Here is a 22,169-nt window from a genome sequence, read left to right as displayed (position 1 = left end):
CCAGGTCTCTTATGAGAAAGCATGCAGTCCTGATGGCTGCCAAGGAATGGGGCCATAAAGGGAAGCATCTAGTAGCTCAATTAGAGATAAATCATCCTTCCAAATTGGATGTCTTGCACTTCCACTGGCAAATCACTGAACACTATATCAGGGTTACCCATAGACTATAAACGGTGAGAGACTTATATTAGGACTACAATGCAAAGCCCAAACAATAACAAATACATTTATTTTGTTCCGCAATCCACGGATACAGTCCAGGCAAATGTAGTTTTGAAGTGAACATCCACACAAGTTTCCTTTCCTCAAATGGACAAGAGAGATGCATTTTGATTGTATTTTGAAGTTTTAAAGCCTTCAATTTTAAAAATGGGTTTTACATATGTTTATTTGTACATGGCAGGATCAGAAATCAGGGCTCAGGGCAAAAAGGTTAACAAAAATGACAAAAACGCCCTTGAAATTCAAAATGTGTGAGCAAAAAATGCCATCATAATGAATTTTTCAGTTTTTTACTTGTAACATCTGATATAGTTCTTTTTTCAGATTAAATTTTTTTATTGATTCATATGTCGAACACAGAAAAAAAAACCATATATACACAGAATCAACAATTAACCCCCACTATTACCCCTCCCAATCCCCAACCCCACCCTGGCCCCCAACAACATCCCAGTGGTCGTACATGATTATAGACACGCACACACACACACACACACACACACACAAAATTATAATGATCACACATCCAGAAAAACATGAGATATCTGCCCTTATTTCTCCACAAACAAGTTCAACTTCCCCAGTCTTCTAAATGACCCATCTTCAAAGGCCGCCACCTTCCCCATCTCCAAGCACCACTCCTGAAACGAGGGCGCTCCAGCCGACCTCCATCCCCTTAAAAGTATCTGTCTGCCGATCATGACACTGGTCAGGACCCAACTCATTATGTGTCTATTCTCAACATTGATGACCCCCCCCCCATCGCCCAAAACACAGAGTCTGGGGCAAAACAAAACCCGAGTGCCCAACACATCACACACACAACTCTTCAACCTTCAACCAAAACTCTTGGATCTTAACACACCCCAAAAGACACGGGTTATGTCTCCATCCTCTGATTGGCATCGCCAGCAGGTGGGTGTGTCTTTAAGACCAAGCCTTTACAATCTAGAGGGGGTCCAATAGAATCGATGTATGATATAGTTCTTAATATTATAGTCCTAGTTATAAAATATGCGTTCATGTTGATGTAATTCTTAGGGTAATAGGTAATAAATCTTATTCTTGTGAATTTGTATTAATCAATTGATTAAATTGACATTTGACATAAGCAGATGATATACAGTTTTAAATTGTTTAAAATTGTTAGAAAAAAAGATGCCCTCATAAACATTAAAAAATGCCCCTAAATATCAAATCCAGGGGGAAAACATCACCCCTTAATGTAAAAGTTAATTTCTGACACTGGTACATGGAAAGCAAAAATATGCATGTAATGTAGAAGGTATTAATAAATAAGACATTATATATTAAATAAAAATAAATAATATTTTTGTGTATTTTTAAAACTATTTGTTACATTATGTTCATGACACAAATTTCAAAGCACATTTCAAACCCAAATACTTATTATATCTTATATCTCAGTAAGCCTATAGATTTAGTATATATAGTATATACACATACAATTATTCATGTTATTATAATACTGTCAGTATTATTATTAATAAAATAGATACATTTCATTCCATATATAATAATTACAATAATATGTTAATAATTGATTATAAATAAGAAGCCTATTGAAATAATCTCTTATAAAACAAGAACTTTGTCAAAGGTTTAGATGTGGATTCAGGCTGCAGAGGCACATCTGAATTGGCTGTATTGATTGGCTGCCTGGCTGAGTGTGTGCGGCGTAGTAAATGCGGCGCTTGTGACACGCCACCCTTTTCTCTCCTGCGGCTAGCGGGCGTATGTAGCTGGGTAGCCTTGCTGGAAACTACATTATTTCCACCCTCTGAGCAGTCAGACAGAACATGTGCATTCCCCTAGTCTCTTGAAATCTTCGTTGTCGTACGTCGTATGTGATTCCCAATTGTGCTCATGAGCCTGCTAGGTGGCTACAAGAAAAAAAGCAGTTATGATGGCTACGAATCTTTGCAGTTGGTCGATAGCAGCGGAGACTTCTGCAGCGGGGGAAGAAGTGGCGGCGGCGGATTGACGGCAGTAACCCTCGGCAGCGCTAAGACAGGCCCGGCGCGACAGGACGACTACAGTACCATGGACAGCTCAGGTATGTCGACGATAGGATGGCGCTTGCAGGCCAACCGCTTATTCATTTTTTCACGCATGAAACAACCGCAAATTAATCAAAGTCAGAGTGCTGGCATATTAGTAAGCCACAGTAGCTATTATTAATATAATGTGAAGCAGATGTGTATAAATGCCATTTGTCATTAGCCCCAATTGCCATGCATGTAGTTTGTTTTGGTCTTGCAGTTGGCTTTCTTGCGTGGAGTTTCACATGGACTGGTATAGCCATAACTAAGACCATTCAGTTGTCTGTTTGTTTGTTTGGATTGTGATTGCTGCCTTTTTACTGCAGTGGTCTGGGATGTGATCCGGCCGCTGGGGCTGAGATAGAGGCGTAAGGAAGCGCTAGTGTCAGGTATTTTAGTCGCAGCTGATGTCTCCTTCAGTCTATAAAGAATTTGTGTGGGCGTGGGAGAGAAATAGATATTGTGTATACCATTTGAACTTAAGGGGTAGATTTTCTTCCCCAGTCTTTCCCTCAAAGACCGTATAAGTGTCTAAACTAAGTGTATACACTATAAGTCCATTGCTCCTGAATTTCCAATGAACTATATCAGTGATATAGTTAATAATGAGGCAAGACGAGTCATTTTTTCAGTTTGTGCAATGTGAAAGTGTCAGAAAAGCTGGGTTGTTGATTCTTCTGTTGCTCCAGTGCAGTGCCCATGTTGTAAAGGACTTGCATGCAATCTAGTCACTGTGCATTTAGAGAGAGATTTTAATGTAGGCTAATTCTAGTGAAAATACTGACTTTAATCAAACTGGTGTTCATTTAGTTTCATAATTATGCGCACTGAAATTTATGAGGGATCTTTGAGCGTTTTAAATTGTTGGTTGAAATGCATTAGCTTTGTTTCGGCCTGTAGGTGATCCATAATTGAAAAGCCAGTCGGGTCTTGTAACAAGACACACAAGCACACAATTATACACACACAAACACACAGGGCCTGCACGTCTCAGAGCTGCTCTCTGTGACTCAGTGCTACTGGATAATAAGAACAAAAGAGAGGGAGAATGTGAAGAAGGCTGAAAATAAAAGAGGAAGCCATGCCTTTGTTACAAATCTGATCTGATTTCTGTGGTCAGGACAGCCCCCCACCCCGCTCTATCTCTCTCTCGATCTCTCTCTCTCTCTCTCTCTCTCTCTCTCTCTCTCTTTCTCTAGATGTCTTTCTCTCTGAAACATGCAAGCGCACTTGGGCGCTTTGTGCGATTAAAGGGACATTTGTAGGAGTTCAGAGACTAGGTGCTCTTTGAGAGGTGCTGCCTTAGACTTTGAAGTCAACTACACCCCCTGTGTATTTGCTCATTCAGAATAGAGCTCCTCTGTACCTTAAGGGCAATCTGACAGGAAGCCCAGTAGCCCATTCTCTGGCCGGGCCCACTAGTAAAGTGATGCCAGGCCACACTGTTCTGCTAGCTACAACAAGTGGGAGGCAGAAAAGTGCTTTTCCATGTGTTTTGAATGTTAAAGTAATGAGGAATAATTTGGAAGACTTTCTGGACATACAATTTTTTTTTTACATTTTGATTTTGAAATAAATAGTTAAAATTCTCTCTGTTTAAGCCAGCATTACATGTAAATGAGCTTAAAGGAAATGTTTTCAGGAATATAAGTTTCCATGGTAAGTGGTATCATTATATACCACAAGGCCAAAATTATGTGGACCCCCCAGCTAATTAACAGGCATGGCTATTACTATTTTATGCACCTGTAAGTACTATTACATTGCTAACAGGTGCATAAAATCATGCATATAGCCATCCATTCTCCAGACTGATCTCACAGTGAAATTGGAAACAGTAGGTTGACTTTTCCTTAGCTAAAATCGGTTTGTACTTACCGAAATGTGAAACACTGCCTCCAGTGGCTAAAGCTGTAAGTGTTGTTGGGTTTATGGGCACGGGCAAGCTCCATTTTCTGGGTGTAATGTCCACAGAGGGGCACCAAAAGCAGGTTGTGTAGCGAGTTGTCTGAAATGCCTGAAAAGAGATGGCGCTTGTCGGTGAGTCAGCATAATGTGGCCGATCATGTGGTAATGGAAGTCTTGGAAACAACATGCCATTCAGACTTCCCGTTTGATCATGTTGCATCTTCATAAGACCAGCATTTTCAGTAGAATGGGGTGAAAGAACTTGACCTGCCTGCACAAAACCCAGATCTGTATCCTAAACCCCTTTGTGATGAATTGGAATACCAACCATGCCCCATCGTCCAACATCAGTGCCTGACTTCAGTGAAGCAATGGTGGTCTGAATGGGAGCAAAAACTTGCAGCCATGTTCCACCCTAGTGGAAAGCCTTTTCTGAAGAATGAATGCTTTATTAACAGCAAAGGAAGAACCAACCCCCTATTACTGTAATACTCATGTGACATTAATATATTTTTGTAACTCTCTGACTCAACCATATCACATCATTTTATCCTTAACATATGCAAAATGTAAAACACAAAAGTAAGGCTCACATACACTCTGGCGACTTAATGGTAAATAATCCTATGCTATCCTTGTGAGAACTTCAGGACTTTTTCCCCCACAGGATGTATCATCTAAAGAGTGCATGCTGAGCACTGTGCACTAAGAGCCTTCTCAAATGGCTACAGCTCTAGAGAATGAAAAACATTTAAAGTAGGAAATAATCTTAAATAAACAATCACTATATGGGTTATGGTACCACTGACCCAATGTTTAGTATATATTTACAGATATTAATACTATAATACTTGAAAAAGTAGTAATAATAATAATAATAATGTGTTTTATTTATATAGTGGCATACTAGTTCTGAAAAACACTTTACACACATACACCAAAAAGATAAATTAAGAATATATATATATATATATATATATATATATATATATATATATATATATATATATATAAAATGTAGCCCTATATTCATATAATAATTTTTATATATAAAAATATGCAAGTGGCATAATGTTGATAACCACAAAACTTTTTTTGAAAAACTTTTTTTTAAAGCAAATATCTGGGCAATAGTGAGACACTTACAATGGATCTGAATGGGGTCAATCCATAAATGTTTCAAAAGTATAAGCACAAGTCGTAAACAATATGTGTGTTAATGTGATTTTAGTGTGATAAAATCCCTTTTCAGCAACTCTTCGATCTAATTTTACAGCTTTGTTGCCATGACGACGTTATGTCATTTAAGATTACAGCTAAAGTAATACACAAGTTTTAACAGAAGGATTAATGTAAGTGCTTTTATAAAATTATAAGCTTCACATTTCTGCCTTCAAAACCCTCCAATATTCACTTTCACTTCAATTGTAAGTGCTTCACTGTAACCTTGATTTGTTTTTGTTTTTTTTGTTTTTTTGTAAAGAATATGAGGAATGAGGCAAATTTTTTTTTTTTTTTGAGGTAAACACCATTATGCCACAAATGCTTTGGATTGAACTTAACTTGTATTGAACCTGGAATATTCCTTTAATAAATTATTATTAAAAATATTATACTTAAATATTTATAATCTAACAATTTTATTGTTGACCCTAAGCCCTTATCTTTAGATTTCTGATTTAGAGTAAAAGCAGGTTGCAGAGTGTTTTCTCTTCCCATATATGGTATTGTCCATTTGAGAAGCTCAGTAGCTGTAGTTGAGTGACTGTGGTAGGATTCCCTCTGTTGTGACTCTCACTGTCATTGGTTGGATGTGTGTGCCCTACAGTATTAGAAAATTGATGCATGACATTGGTTGACTGCCAACTACAGGAGCCAATTACTGAAGAGAATTGGTTTCTCGTTTTCAAAAGGGCTGCAGCTAACGATTATTTTGATAATTGATTAATCTAATGATTATTAGAATTATTATTCGACTATTCGGCGATTATTGCAACGATTAATCTTTAGCTCTTAACCGATTATTCAGCTTGTGCCCCGACTTAAAAGGTTGTATTAAACATGCTTACTAACAATAAAGAGGACAAATCACCTTTTAAAAATACCTCTAAATGACATTCACTGAATTAAAGGGAAAAAAACTTTTTATTAAGTTTAATTCAGTAAAAAAAAAAAAAAATCCTATTGTTATCAAGTGTTTTGTCTTGTTTTACATTTAAAATTGTCTAAAAATCCTTAAAACAAGATACATTTATTTGAGAAGCAACATATACGATATTTAGACTTGCTTAAATAGAATGCCTCTTAAATATAAGTGGATTTTGTATATAACTGTATTTTTTCACTTGGTTATACTTCTGTGAGTGCAGTAAAGACAAAATATACTTATATTAAAGATCTATTCTCTAAAAGCAAGTCTAAATATCTTAAATGCTGCTTCTCAGGTGAATGCATCTTTTTTTAGATATTTTAAAATATTTGTATTTTTAATATTATATTCAACATACTCAGATAACATTTCTTTCTTCTGCAGTATAGCTGCTAAAGAAAATGTACATTGTTTTAAATGAGTTTTAGATATTTACAGGTGCATCTCAATAAATTAGAATGTCGTGGAAAAGTTCATTTATTTCAGTAATTCAACTCAAATTGTGAAACTCGTGTATTAAATAAATTCAATGCACACAGACTGAAGTAGTTTAAGTCTTTGGTTCTTTTAATTGTGATGATTTTGGCTCACATTTAACAAAAACCCACCAATTCACTATCTCAAAAAATTTGAATATGGTGACATGCCAATCAGCTAATCAACTCAAAACACCTGCAAAGATTTCCTGAGCCTTCAAAATGGTCTCTCAGTTTGGTTCACTAGGCTACACAATCATGGGGAAGACTGCTGATCTGACAGTTGTCCAGAAGACAATCATTGACACCTTTCACAAGGAGGGTAAGCCACAAACATTCATTGCCAAAGAAGCTGGCTGTTCACAGAGTGCTGTATCCAAGCATGTTAACAGAAAGTTGAGTGGAAGGAAAAAGTGTGGAAGAAAAAGATGCACAACCAACCGAGAGAACTGCAGCCTTATGAGGATTGTCAAGCAAAATCGATTCAAGAATTTGGGTGAACTTCACAAGGAATGGACTGAGGCTGGGGTCAAGGCATCAAGAGCCACCACACACAGACGTGTCAAGGAATTTGGCTACAGTTGTCGTATTCCTCTTGTTAAGCCACTCCTGAACCACAGACAACGTCAGAGGCGTCTTACCTGGGCTAAGGAGAAGAAGAACTTGACTGTTGCCCAGTGGTCCAAAGTCCTCTTTTCAGATGAGAGCAAGTTTTGTATTTCATTTGGAAACCAAGGTCCTAGAGTCTGGAGGAAGGGTGGAGAAGCTCATAGCCCAAGTTGCTTGAAGTCCAGTGTTAAGTTTCCACAGTCTGTGATGATTTGGGGTGCAATGTCATCTGCTGGTGTTGGTCCATTGTGTTTTTTGAAAACCAAAGTCACTGCACCCGTTTACCAAGAAATTTTGGAGCACTTCATGCTTCCTTCTGCTGACCAGCTTTTTAAAGATGCTGATTTCATTTTCCAGCAGGATTTGGCACCTGCCCACACTGCCAAAAGCACCAAAAGTTGGTTAAATGACCATGGTGTTGGTGTGCTTAACTGGCCAGCAAACTCACCAGACCTGAACACCATAGAGAATCTATGGGGTATTGTCAAGAGGAAAATGAGAAACAAGAGACCAAAAAATGCAGATGAGCTGAAGGCCACTGTCAAAGAAACCTGGGCTTCCATACCACCTCAGCAGTGCCACAAACTGATCACCTCCATGCCACGCCGAATTGAGGCAGTAATTAAAGCAAAAGGAGCCCTTACCAAGTATTGAGTACATATACAGTAAATTAACATACTTTCCAGAAGGCCAACAATTCACTAAAAATGTTTTTTTTTTTATTGGTCTTATGATGTATTCTAATTTTTTGAGATAGTGAATTGGTGGGTTTTTGTTAAATGTGAGCCAAAATCATCACAATTAAAAGAACCAAAGACTTAAACTACTTCAGTCTGTGTGCATTGAATTTATTTAATACACGAGTTTCACAATTTGAGTTGAATTACTGAAATAAATGAACTTTTCCACGACATTCTAATTTATTGAGATGCACCTGTATATTAGAAAACAAGCCAAAACAAAAACAAATCAAAAATGTATTTTATCGCAGTGTATAATGGGGCGAAGACTACCCTGTCTCACCTTTTTGTTCACTTCAATCCATCTTTTACTCAAAAAAAAAAAAACTCTCTCTTATTAATCAAGCTGCGTATTGCCAATTTTCTTAATGATAAGAAATGCAGAGTGACATATATTATGATTCAATAAGTCTCGAGATGCAGCAAGCGTGCGCGCCTGAGGGATGAGTGTCAAAGCTCATGTGGGTTGCCAGGTTGAGGACACGCAACAGGAACGAGCAAACTGACAATGGCCAGTGACGAGCCTTATACTGTAAGTTGATTAGCTATACGTTTGCAATGTTTTTATTGTTTGCAAATTATAAACCAGCTCATGGATTTTTTTATAACTCTGTCAATGTTAGCTAGATGTATTGCTGGCTTCCCTGACTGCAGCGTGCTGTGTTTGCCCGCTAACTTGTTTCAAATCTGGCAACCCAAGGTTTCGAAATACTATTGGGAAATGGGCACACAGGCCAAAACACAAACAGAAATTCCGGCCATTGGTTCTTGCTGATTACATGATATCATCCCAGTTCCTTATTATCACCATGACAATGATTTCATAAAGCCACCAATTGCAGTGATAGTTTTCGTGCATTGGTGTATAGATGAAAAATGTCCACATACGCTGTATGTGGACATTTTTTTTTTTTAATCAAAAACATATTAGTGTGGACATGGTCTAAAGATAAGAAGATTCTGTAAAATGGCCCTATATGCTGAATATTTCCCCACTTCTCCCATTCTTTTGTTTCCCCCAGTCTGTTTCATTTCATCTGCTTTTCCTTATGCTTCCGAACTTCCACCATCTACGTGTATATTAAACCCTTTTTACATGGACATTTGGCTTGTGAGGCATCTATATAGCACTTATGATTAATGAACCTATGTAGAAGTGCTTCCTGTGTTTCATTGCAATGCATTTATGGGTTTCCTGGTGTACAGCTAACTGATCAGCACATACTTTGACCTGATTTCCCTCAGTGATTAGTGCTACTACTGCAGCATCTACCTTATTGATGCCTGATGTTTGTCTTATGCATGTAATATTATTTAGATGCACAGTGTTTTGGTTTTTCCATTCATTGTATAAGCATGCCTAATGTGTAGTGTTGACATGCAAATTGTGTTTGTGGTGTGCTGTCTGCATGTGTGTTGTAAGATATGAAATTCTGATCATTTAAAGACCCTCTGTCTCCAGATATGGATGGGAACTATGGAGGGGGACTTCTAGATATGGTCAAAGGAGGTGCAGGAAAGTTCTTCAGCAACATCAAGGACAATCTGAAAGACACTATCAAAGACACCTCGACCAAGGTTATGAATCAAGTGGCTACGTAAGTCCCCTTGTATTTGTGCGCAATTTTGTTTTTGTGTGTATATGTGTATGCGTAAGACTGCACTTTGAAGCAAACACAGTCAAGGTCTTTTAATAGTTTTTAATAGAGTTCTCTGTGACCTAATTTTGTATAATTACTCTGTTTAGGTTCTGTGTGTGTGCTTGTTTTAATATAGGCATGAGCATTCCTCTGTATTCCTCCTTTCTCCGTATTCTTTGATATGTTAGCTAGTTCATTAGCCTAATTTTAGCCTTAAAGGTACACCAAATAATTTATTGTTTTTTTCATTGACCAATACAAGGTGGTCATGGACTTAGGAATAGTGACCCTAAAATGAAAATTCTGTCATCATTTACTATTTTACTCTCATGTCATTCCAAACCCTTATGACCCTTCTGCTGGACACAAAAGGAGATATTTTAAACAATGTCACGATCACTTATTTCCATACAATAGCAGTTGAAAGTAACTCACTTTAAGGCTTAAAAAAGCAACCAAAAGTGTCATGAACGTAGTCCATGGGACATATGTATCATGCAGTCTTCCAAAGGCATACGATCACTTTGTAAGATGAATAAATAGACATTTAAGTTGTTATTCACTCTCAAATCAAATCATTGTGCAGATCATATACAGTGCCTAAACCAAATATAGCAACAATGTTAATAAGATCAAACCTCATTGACTCATGCATGTCTTGTGACCATACTTTATGACGTCATGACATTTAATACTGACACCTATTGGCGTGGATGCAGCATCACAAAAATGCACAATGCCATTGTAGAACTAAAGTGAGTACCGTTGTGTGATATCAAAATGGTGGCCACCATGAGGGGGAAACCCTCCCCATGTAAGATGAGCCAATGTTGCTGTGTTTGGCTTGTTGGGATGCCTAAACAAACTGAGCAATGTTTTGTTAGTGCCAGTGTTTTGGGATAGAAGGAAATATTTTAACAGAAAAAACACACATTATCTTTAAAGGTATATTCTGGGTTCAATACAAGTTAAGTTCAATCGAAAACATTTGTGGCATGATGCTGATTACAGCAAAAAATAATTTAGACTCGTCCCTCCTTTTCTTTAAAAAAAAAAAGAAAAAAAAAAAGAAGCTAAAATAGAGGTAAAAGTGAGGCACTTGTATGTTGTAAATGTAATATAACTTTACACATAAAAGGTTAAGTTATTTTATCAGACTAAAATCAGTTTAATATGCAGATTGTTTATGTCTTGTTGCTATACTTTTGAAACGGTGAGTATTTTAATGTTTACAGATCGAAATAAATTTTTGTGGTAATCAACATTATGCTACAAATAATGTCAATTGAGCTTCAATTGTATTGAACCTGGAATGTTACTATAATGACACACAACACACACCTCCATAACCTGCACACTCATCATTATACTGCATTATACATCAGCAATAACAAGCTAGTGTACAGCAGGAAGCCACTATTTATCCTTGGTAACACTATTATTAGGTCTTAACTTCTATGTACTAACATAGTCTTTAACTACAATGTACTAACATACAATGTATTTATTGTATAACTACATGTTGTTCTGCAAAATTCTCACAAGATTCACATTTGTTGCTACTGAGGTTGAGGTACGGGTAGGTTTAGGAGTAGGGGTAGGGGTAGTTTAGGGTAAGGTTTAGGGTTAAGGTTAACAGTATAACTTTATATGTAATTAAATGGAGACACTTTAAAGGTAAGTATGATGCAACAACATGTATGCACATAATAAGTACATTGTATCAAATTCTTAAGTTCATAGTAGTTAAAGACATTTAGTCACTGTTGTGCTTTATGTGCTGTTATCCAGAGGATAGTGTGGTGATACAGGGGATAACTGAGCTTCCAGAGCTCCTAAACTATTCATGTTAATTTATCGCTCAGCTGAACACATTTACTGATTTATTTATTTATTTATCTTATGTAATGTTGCATTTAACCCCTGACTGACCCAGAGGCAGATCAGGTTAACCAGGTTCAACCCATGCATCTTATCACATGGCTTGTTGAGCGCATTGCCACGGAGACATAGCGCGTGTGGAGGCTTCACGCCACCCACCGCAGCATCAGCACTCAACTCACCACACGCCCCACCAAGAACGAACCACATTATAGCGACCACGAGGAGGTTACCCCATGTGACTCTACCCTCCCTAGCAACCGAGCCAATTTGGTTGCTTAGGAGACCTGGCAGGAGTCACTCAGCACACCCTGGATTCGAACTAGCGAACTCCAGGGGTGGTAGCCAGCATCTTTTACCACTGAGCTACCCAGGCCCCACACTATGTTGTTTTTAAGTTAGAATGCTTTATGGAGCACAAGTCATTACAGCAAAACTAAAGGTTAGGTAACCACGTACTAAATTAGCAAAGTGCAGTTACTCCATGTATTTGTTAACACAATAGTTAAAAGGAACTAACAATGAATAAACAATACTTTTACAGCATTTATTAATGTTAATTTCTACATATACTAATATACAATTTTATTATTAAAAGTGCAGTTTAACATCAGTTAATGCATTATGAACTAACATGAACAAACAATGAACGATGGTATATTTATAACTGAACATTAGCCAAGATTTATAAATGCTGTAAAAAATATTGTTCATTGTTAGTTCATGATACAAAATGCAGTAACAAATGTTAACGTATAGAACCTTACTGTACAGTGTTATTCAAAATGTTGACATGAGGCACACTAAACAGGAATTTTAGATTTTTAAAAAGGTTTCTCTATAACTCATTCTGCCTCTAGGTGCCTCTCTCTTGCAAATGTACACACACACACATTGATAATGATTAAAAAACCTGCTATTTTCAGGCACTGTGCAAAGGGTGAACGAGACACATACACAGTAACAAAGCCCACTGCACAAACACACACACACTCTAGACTTCTAGTGTGTTTGATTCACCTCTTGCACAGAGGCTCAGAATAGTAGCTTGTTTACATATGATCTCATTAAAAGGATTTCACACTTCAGCAGATTACTCAGGTGATGTGGGAGTTGTGTAATGTGGTCAACTATGTCTAGGGGTTAGATGAATTGCGCTCAGTTTACTGTAACACAAATACATGAATATAGATGTTCAAGTATGTATAAATAATACACAATTATATTTTTAATTATACTTTAATCAAACATTTAAATAAATTCTTATTTATTTGAAATAATAATAGAATAGAACAGAATAGAGAAATATTTAATATAATGTATTACTAATGAACATTTTAATAAAGGTTAATTATATTTTATTAAAGGGATAGTTCACCCAAAAATGAAAATTCTCTCATCACTTACTCACCTTCATGATATCCCAGATGTGTATGACTTTTTTTCTTCACTAGAACACATTTGAAGAAAAATAGAAACATATCTTAGCTCAGTAGATCCTCAAAATGCAAGTGAATGGTGATTCGGCTCCAAAATCACAGATTGTCAGCATAAATGTCATCCATACGAGTTAGCTGTTAAATTAATGTCTTCTAAAGCGACACAATCACTTTTGGTGTGAAAAAGATCAATATGTAAGTACTTTTTTTAACTCTAAATCATAGCTTCCGGTTAGAAATGTATGCCCGTGTGACGTAATCGCGTTGGCATGTGAAACACGCAAGAATTGACATGTGTGCGACACACATGGAAGAGTGGTGCTGTTTACAACTGAGTAGGAGGAACACTGTACAGAAGCTTCATTGGTTTTGGTTTAGATCTGTATTTATCTGATTCTTTACTCACAGTGGTGCATTTGTGTGCTAATCCTGGATGTCTCAACCAGAGGAGAACGTGAGATTATGTCCGCAACATGGCAACAAGAATACGTCACACGAGAGACAGCGTGATCTCCACCCTCTTGTATAGCTTACCGGAAGCGTTGGATTATAGTTAAAAAGTACTTAAATATTGATATTTTTTTCACTCCAAAATCGATCATATCACTTTAGAAGACATTAATTTAACTACTGAAGTCATATCGATGACGTTTATGCTTACTATCTGTGAGTTTTGGAGCTTCAAATGTCGAATCACCATCTTGCACTTGCATTTTAAAGACCTAGAGAGCTAAGATATTTTTCTATATTTCTTCAAATGAGTCCTGGTGGAGAAAGTCATACACACCTGGGATATCATGAGGGTGAGTAAATGATGAGAGAATTTTCATTTTGGGGTGAACTATCCCTTTAAAGGGATTGTTAAATCAACATAGAAAATTCTGTCATCATTTACTCACCCACATGTTGTTCCAGACCCATATGACTTTACTTTCTTCCACTGAGAGCCTCAAGTCACCATTCACTTTTGTTGCCTTTTCATTTTCTCCATGCAATGAAAGTGAATGGTAACTGAGGCTACCAGTCCCCCAGAATGCCTTACATCTTAAATTTTTGTTACACAGAAGAAAGAGGACATTTGGAATAACATGAGATTGATTAAATAATGACAATTTTCATTCTTGGGTGAACTATCCCTTTAAGAATATCAGAAAAATTCAGTAAAAAAAAAAATTAACTACCTAGAATGTACCTGGAACATTAAATCTGATTCAATTTGACATGAATGTATGTTATGCTGTCTGTGCTGAGTTTATGTGCTTTTGTGTGTAATTTAGGTATACAAAAGGAGAATTGGACATTGCCTACATCACCTCACGAATTATCGGTGAGTAAACAGCCTATACAACTTAGAAAAAGTACTATGGCAGAACCATGGCACTTTGATAAAGCCTGTGCCATGGCACTGACTTATAATCATCTTCATTAACCATAGTATTTACAAGGCACTTCAAAGTACTTCAAAAATACCATGACACTACCATGATGCATGTCAAAAGACTAGGGTAGTACCATGGTACCATATTCAAAAATGCATGGTAGTAGCATGGTACTCTTTGGTCCTTTTATGCTAGTGTAATTACTGTTATACACATGCAGAAAGATTTACATATAGTGTGTAATTAAGCAGTCAGTCAGTTTTAAGTTCATTCAGTTTTAATACAATTTAAAGTGTAGTATATCAGAAACTACTAACATTGTGTTTGTGTTTCTGCTATATGCACTAAAATGCACTGATATGTTGGTCACAAACTTGCTGAAAAGAGCTTTCAAGATCCTCTCCTAATTGTCTGTTTCCACTCCCCTTTCATTTTGTCAGTGATGTCCTATCCTGCTGAGGTAGTGGAGATGGGCTACAGGAACCACACCGAGGATATCCGCTCCTTTCTGGATTCAAGTCATGCTGACCACTACACTGTTTTCAACCTGTCACAGAAGAACTATCGGGGGGCAAAGTTTGCCAACAGAGTGAGTGCAATAAACTTGATTTCCTGACTTACCGTACTTTCAGTTCACCTTGCAAACCTAGTGCAAGTTTTCTCGGTAGTGCATGAACATATTTTGAAGTCACCCTAGTGTCAGAGTGAGTCTAAAAAACACATCTCTAAACATCAGTGTAGCATACTTATTTCTGACCAGAAATTATACTGGTGGCTATGGTGACTCATCTGGCCTCCTTTCATTAAATAAAGAACATTGCTTTTCTCATGTAATAAAATAACTCCAAAGATTAACTGCAGTACTCAGATATTTTCAGCTCATAGTTTGTTTGCTGTTGTTGTTAGAAAGTATGTATAGTTTCATTTACTTAAGTGTATTATTTTTAATAACAAAATGCCAGCAACATTGATATACTAGATTTTTAACAAGCCAGTGTGAATGGTACTTACCTTTGCAAAACTCGTTGCTATGATGCTAGGGTGTTTGGCCATGATGTTGCTATGTGGTTGCTATGGTGATCTGGGTGGTTGCCAGGGCATTGCTAGAATGTTTCGAAGGTGTTCTGGGTGGTTGCTTAGTATGCCAAGAGCACACCCCCAAGCTGATATGATATTCTGGAGAAAAAAAAAAAAAAGAAGAAAAAAAAGAAATAAAATATATATACTTAACCCAGATATGACTCTGGTCCCTGCTTCAAAGTCTTCAAAGGGATTTTTATTTATTTATTTATTTATGCCTGTTTTATTATTCACACCAGCCGAAAATCATGAGTCTGATCACTTAAAAAAAGTAATTGTTCACCACTCTTCAACAAGTGTTTTGAGGTGTCATTCATGCCCTTAGGACGTACTGAATGTTAATACTAAGGGTTGGGGGTTTGTTCAAATCCTTTAGTTTGCCAATTGCCTTAGCAAGCACCACTAAATATTTATTCTGAAGGTTTGGCTTTATTATAAATAAAGTATTTATATTATTGTGTATATATGCTTTGAATGGTTTTTGAAGTATTGTTCATACATGGTTCCTTCACTGTTGTAGGAATATATTGTTGTCTCTGTTATCTCAAAATTTTGCCACACTGTTGTCATACAATTTTCCAAACATGTTTAATTTTATCCATGGTTATCCATTTCCTTCCTCTTTTTCCTCACCTTACACTTATTCTGTGCTTTCTCTTTTTCTGTCTCATTCCTGTTTGTAATCTTCTTCCTCGCAGCGATTGACTCTTCTCGTTCATCTGTAGGTTTCTGAATGCAATTGGCCATCCAGACAGGCCCCGAGTCTACACAACCTGTTTGCCGTGTGTAAAAACATGTACAACTGGCTCAAGCAAAACCCCAAGAATGTGTGTGTGATCACATGCTCGGTATGAAGGCGTAACTCACTCCATACTTTTATTTATTCTTCACTCTTTTTCATATCACTCTATTTACAGTCAATTCTCATATATAATATTCTCAAAGCCTTTTTACAGTTTGTCCAATTTATAATTAAAAGTCAAGCATAGAAATTTTTTATTTTTATATAAAAAGTCCATACCACACTAAACGAACAAACATGCATTTCAGTGTGGTCATGGAGAGTTACCAGTAGCCTTCAGTCTTGTTCTATCAGGAAGACTTGCAGACTTGAGTAAAGTTTTAGATTACATTTATTTGATGAATATAAAACAGGAATGTAATGCCTCTCTTTGGTGTAAGCCTCGTCTGGCGGTCCGAAGAAGTTGTACTCGGAACCATCAGATCCTGCCAGAGATAGGAGGCAGGGGCGAGGAGCTTACCCCCATGCAGGACGGGACTCAACTGGTGGCGGTGGGGTGATGGAGGTTGCCATGTTAGCACACTGAAACAGCAATGTGATAGATTGTGAGCAGACATATAAAGCGATGGCGTACATGTGATTGCTAGGAGTTACCTAGCTAATGGTGCGATGATGTACAGCTGCTCGTCTTCCCGCTAGAACTTCGCTGCGCTTACATTTCTAATTTAGCCTTGACTGTTAAATCAGATTATTTACACTGCCAAGAAAGTTTCTGCTTTCCTGCAGGTTAATGATGATTTAATGTAAAAATACAACTTAAAAAAATGTGAATAAACTCACACAGAAAAAAATAAAAAATAATTCCAGACATTGTTAGCTACCTGTAATTAAAACTAGACATGTGATATTGGCCTGTTTTGGAACCCTTTAGCTTTAAGTCTGTGAAGTGTTTGACTGTTAATATTTACAGTTTGTTGCTGTTTTGCAAACTTTATATAATAACTTTATATTTGTAAATAATTTATCATTCTTTTCTAGGGTATGTATTGTCCAAATCTGTCCAAAAACCTGCTTTATTTGCCTCTCTTTTAGGATGGTAGAGCTCCATCAGGCGTGCTGGTCTGTGCCATGTTCTGTTTCTGCCACCTCTTTGCCAACCCGGTGCAAGCCATGCAACTTCTCGGTGCCAAGAGGCCTGGTTCTGGCCTGTGGCCCTCACACAGGAGGTATGGCCAATCAGCTTGTAGCTCTGAAAAGATTAAGGAAAACTATGTTGCTGCTATAAATGCTTAACTACTGTTTTGTCTTTCATACACCCCCAGCATTCTATTTGCACTTAAAATTCACATTATCCAATATCACATGGACATTTTATTAGAAGTCATTGTAATCATTAGTGATGTTTTTTTTTTTTTTTTTTAGAACTTCAACTTTTAAAACACGTCTTGAGGCACTTGCGTTTTGTTCAATCTATTGCACTGCTTCTAGTTTTTTTATTTTCTTTATTTTAGAATGTATTCGGTCTGAACAGCCCCTTGCCATGGTTTTTTCTTTCCATTGTCGCCTTTGACTTGCTCACTAGAACGTTTGTGGTGTAATTCTTTGTAAAGCTTCAGTGTAACAATATGTATTGTGGAAAGCATTATACAAATAAATTGAACAATAATGGTAGATGATAAACAAACTTTCAATTAAAAGTTGCTCAGTTCAAGTTCAGATCAAGTTCAGCATTAATAGATACCGAGCTTTTGGAAGCCTTTTGTACATTTTTAATTAATGTAACAGATTGCTTTGTGTGACTTGCAGACCCGCTTTTTCTAGGCAGTTTTGAAATGTCCATTTCTCTTCACGAGGGTTGTAAATGGAAGGAATGAAACCTCATTTTTCATCAAAACATATAGTATGTCTCTAGCCATCAAATAAGTTAATCCTTATGGAGAAAAAATGCTAATAGCCAAATATGCTTGTGTGTATGTTTGATTATTCAGGTACATAGGTTATGTGTGCAGTATGGTCTCAGAGAAGCCTACGGTACCACACTCCAAACCGCTAGTCATTAAAGCTGTCACAATGAGTCCTGTTCCTTGCTTCAACAAACAGCGCAGTGGCTGTCGGCCTTTTTGTGACGTACTTATTGGCGAGACCAAGATTTTTTCTACAGCTCAGGATTACGAAAGAATGAGGTAGGCTGTATTTAGTGTCTTACTATCTGCTGGTCAACTACGCTGGTTGACAAGCAATTTTTGCTGGTCTGGTGCTGGTCTACCAGCCAGATTAGCACCAAACCAGCACAAACCAGCCTGGACCAGCAAGGAAATTCATGCTTTTCTAAGTGTAACAGCTTTGAGTATCTCTTTATATTGTATAAGTTGCTCCTCTTCTCTGTGATCATAGGGAACACAGGATTCAGGAGGGTAAAGTGGTTTTTCCTGTGGGAGTAAGTGTCCAAGGAGACGTTGTGATTTCTGTCTATCATATGCGCTCACATGCACTACAAGCTAAGGTAGGAGACCAATAACCAACTTTACTATTTTAATTTGAAGCTTCTGTAGAGTGCGAAACTGTAAAATGGGCATGATTTCATTTCATTAACATTCATTACATTAATGCATTCATCAGACGCTTTTATCCAAAGCAACAGTGCATTGAAGAATGACATTTTATGTGTTCCCTTGGAAACACGCTCATGACATTGATATTGCAAGTGTCATACTCGAGCTACATGCTCTACCAGTTAAGTGTGATGAAGTTTTAAAGTTCTTGGCAAGATCTAAGCTGAGTAAAGTTAATTAGCAAACCTGCTCTCATAGTGAAACGTGACTCTATATATATTTTTGCAAAACTTGCTATGTGTCTCCAGGTACAATTCCCAGCAGTTTCCATGTGAAATGTTCACTAGAGGCGCAACAACAACTGTGTGTTTTACTCAAATCATGACTTTAATGGCTGATTATGACTTTATAAATACTTATTTAACTCAAGCCCTTCTATTTTATGATATTGACACACTTTTACTCTTTTGCATCTTTTGAAATAAATCTTAACGCTTGTATTACAGACCCACCTACAAATATACACTTATTCCAAGATGAGTAGTTTATGCTGTAGCTCACCTGATAGGGCACTTGACTTTGAGTTGAAGGACCATGGTTCTAGACCTGCTATGAACTCAAGCTGACATGTGACACAACAGAGTCATAAAAGCGGCACAAAATTAGGTGGTTTCTTCAGAAAATATACCTTATCATTTTGCTTATGCATTTTAAAACACCACTGGTTAGGTTTCAGCATTGATTAGGTAAGGATGTGTTTTTTAACATTTCATTTATATTTGAAAACACTAATGGTTAGGTTAAGGCGTTGATTTGGTAAGGATGTCTTTTTTAAATGTCTCATTTATATTTTTAAAACATTATTGGTTAGGTTCAGGCAAAAGTTTTAGGTTAGGGAGGTATGTTTTAAAAACATCCATCTAAAATCCACCTTAAAACCTCATCTGAATACGACACGATTTTACTCGCTTTTGGCGCCCCCAGCTGGATATTTCACTGGAAAACTGCAGCCAAACATGATATACAGCATGTTAATTTTGAATTGCAAAAATGTTGTCATGTTCACATAAATTTCATGAGATCAGGCTGTAATTAGCAACTGAATGGTTGTAAATCTTCAGCAAGAACAGTGTGTTGTAACATAATACAGTGGTTGTTTCAACATTGTGTTTAAATACTGGTGTGCCTGCAGGTAACAAACACCCAGATATTTCAGATTCAGTTCCATACCGGATTCATTGTCCCTGGCACCACAGTCTTAAAGTTTCTGAAGTAAGTGTGTCTTTCTACTGCTTTCGTAAGCATCACATTTCAGCAGAGTAACATATGGAGCATTTTATCAAGATTTTGAGTAGTTGACATGAAATGGCAGGCAGCGATAGCCGTGCCCTGCAATTTGGCCTGTCCACACTGAATGTGAAACTGATGTGGGATGCAACACAATCACAGCCAATCAGAGCATATTTGATGTTTAATATACAGCTATGTGGAGCAGAATTTTAGACCAATGAGATTTCATAGTGGGCGGGGCTACCTTGCTTGACTCTGAAGAAATAGAAACCATGTGATCAAAAAATGCCCTGTTGCTTTTTGCTTTATTGCGTCACACCTGGCTAGGACACGGTGTAAAATTAAAAAAATACTTTAAACCACAAATTAGTTATTTTCAATTTTCAAGTGATTGAAAATTATTCCGTAATTTATTGACAAAATTAATTTGTCACACCACAGGATTATGTGAACAGCAAACAAGCTCAAAGGTGACTAAAAATAGGTGAAAAACTTGGAATTGGTGTCCTGTTACAGCAACTAAAACACACACTTTCACCTCATTTGTTCATCTTAATTTTAACCATAAATATGAAAAAAAAAAAAAAAAAAAGTTTTTGAACATGTTATGGACATAATTTATAAACTACAAACTACCCGTTTATCACAGTATGAGTCTATACTGCTCTTTTCAGCTTTGCACTGAAGTCTGTGTGTGTGTGTGTGTGTGTGTGTGTGTTCAGGACAGAGCTGGATGCATGTGATTCTCCAGAGAAATACCCCCAGCTGTTTCAAGTGCTGTTAGACATTGAGGTGGAAAGCACAGAGAAACAGAAAGATCTCACCCCACCGTGGGAGCAGTTCCCCACCAAAGACCTGAGCCCCAATGTGCTTTTCTCCTGCCATCAAGAACACCAGGATGCACTTGCTGTTGCAGGTAAAATACACAAATTTGTTACTGATACAAAAAAGTAGGGTTTTAGCACCAATCAATTCTGTGATTTAAAAAAAAAAAAAAACTAAGTAGGTTTAATAAGCAGGCTTAAAGTTCTACCTCCAGGTTTTTTCAAGCCCACAGTCAGCGCAGCCTTAAAGTAACATTCCGGGTTCAATAAATGTGAAGCTCATTCAAGAGCATTTGTGGCATAATGTTGATTACCACAAAAAGTAATTTCCACTCGTCCCTACTTTTCTTTAAAAAAAAAAAAAAGTGAAAATCTAGGTTACAGTGAGCACTTACAATAAGTGAATGTGGCCAAGTTTTGGCGGGTTTAAAGGCAGAAATTTGAAGCTTATAATTTTATAAAAGCACTTGCATTCATTGTTCTGTTAAAACTCATGTATTTTTGAGCTGTAAATTGTTTAAGTTTGAATTTTTACAGTCATTTTAGGGTTTTAGGGTTTGTTGACATTATATCGTCATGGCAACAAAGTTTTTAAAATTAGCTATATCTTTACACAGAAAAGATTAGCAAGTGATTTTATCACACTTAAATCATGTTTGCATGCATATTGTTTATGTCTTGTGGCTATACTTTTAAAACAGTGAGTATTTTAACATTCAAAAATTGGCCCCAATCCACTTCCTTTGTAAGTGCCTCACTTTAAAAGATTTTTCCTTTTATTTTTTTTTATGAAAAGGAGCTGCAAGTCAAAATTAGTTTTTGTGGTAATCAACATTATGCCACAAGTGCTGTTGATTGAGCTTAACTTTTATTGAACCCGGAATATTCCTTTAAGCTGGTGTCACACTTACCGACTGTTTTGCATAGATCACACACTCTTCCGTCGGAGTTATGACATACTTGCCAATTCAGAATGGTGGAGGGGTTACAGACATAATGACTTCCCTCGACTCTCTCTCTCCAATTCCCTGTCACATGGAGCTTGCTGAAATAACAACAGGAATACCGTGTGAACAAATACAATTGTAACAGAGTGATTTAGAATGCGATTTATGGAGTAACTTTACCTTGTGAATGTGTGTGATTATGTTTTTATCCCCTTGGAGCTTGCTGTA

At 36.9% G+C, this 22,169-nt stretch overlaps 1 protein-coding gene across 9 annotated transcripts in view; it reads left to right on the top strand.

The window, feature by feature from the left end:
* LOC127449396 (putative tyrosine-protein phosphatase auxilin) overlaps window positions 1-22,169 on the top strand; it is a 47,785-nt gene that overhangs the window by 2,773 nt on the left and 22,843 nt on the right. For 7 of the 9 annotated variants that reach the window (XR_007898735.1, XR_007898734.1, XR_007898733.1 and 4 more), the window contains exons 1-10: window positions 1,979-2,299; window positions 9,630-9,765; window positions 14,405-14,454; window positions 14,947-15,095; window positions 16,312-16,434; window positions 17,421-17,554; window positions 18,317-18,511; window positions 18,723-18,831; window positions 20,073-20,152; window positions 20,893-21,086. Coding sequence is in view for 6 of the 9 variants with exons in the window: in XM_051712796.1 (XP_051568756.1) it covers window positions 2,110-2,299; window positions 9,630-9,765; window positions 14,405-14,454; window positions 14,947-15,095; window positions 16,312-16,434; window positions 17,421-17,554; window positions 18,317-18,511; window positions 18,723-18,831; window positions 20,073-20,152; window positions 20,893-21,086 (1,360 nt within the window). In the remaining 3 variants the exon portion in view is untranslated. Of the gene's footprint in view, window positions 1-1,978; window positions 2,300-9,629; window positions 9,766-14,404; window positions 14,455-14,946; window positions 15,096-16,311; window positions 16,435-17,420; window positions 17,555-18,316; window positions 18,512-18,722; window positions 18,832-20,072; window positions 20,153-20,892; window positions 21,087-22,169 lie in introns of those variants that run through there. The other 2 variants (XM_051712795.1, XM_051712794.1) reach the window with 2 other exon arrangements.

Source organism: Myxocyprinus asiaticus, chromosome 12 (genome assembly GCF_019703515.2).
Source record: "Myxocyprinus asiaticus isolate MX2 ecotype Aquarium Trade chromosome 12, UBuf_Myxa_2, whole genome shotgun sequence".
Classification (NCBI taxonomy): domain Eukaryota; kingdom Metazoa; phylum Chordata; class Actinopteri; order Cypriniformes; family Catostomidae; genus Myxocyprinus; species Myxocyprinus asiaticus.
This window is presented reverse-complemented; position numbering and strand designations above follow the sequence as displayed.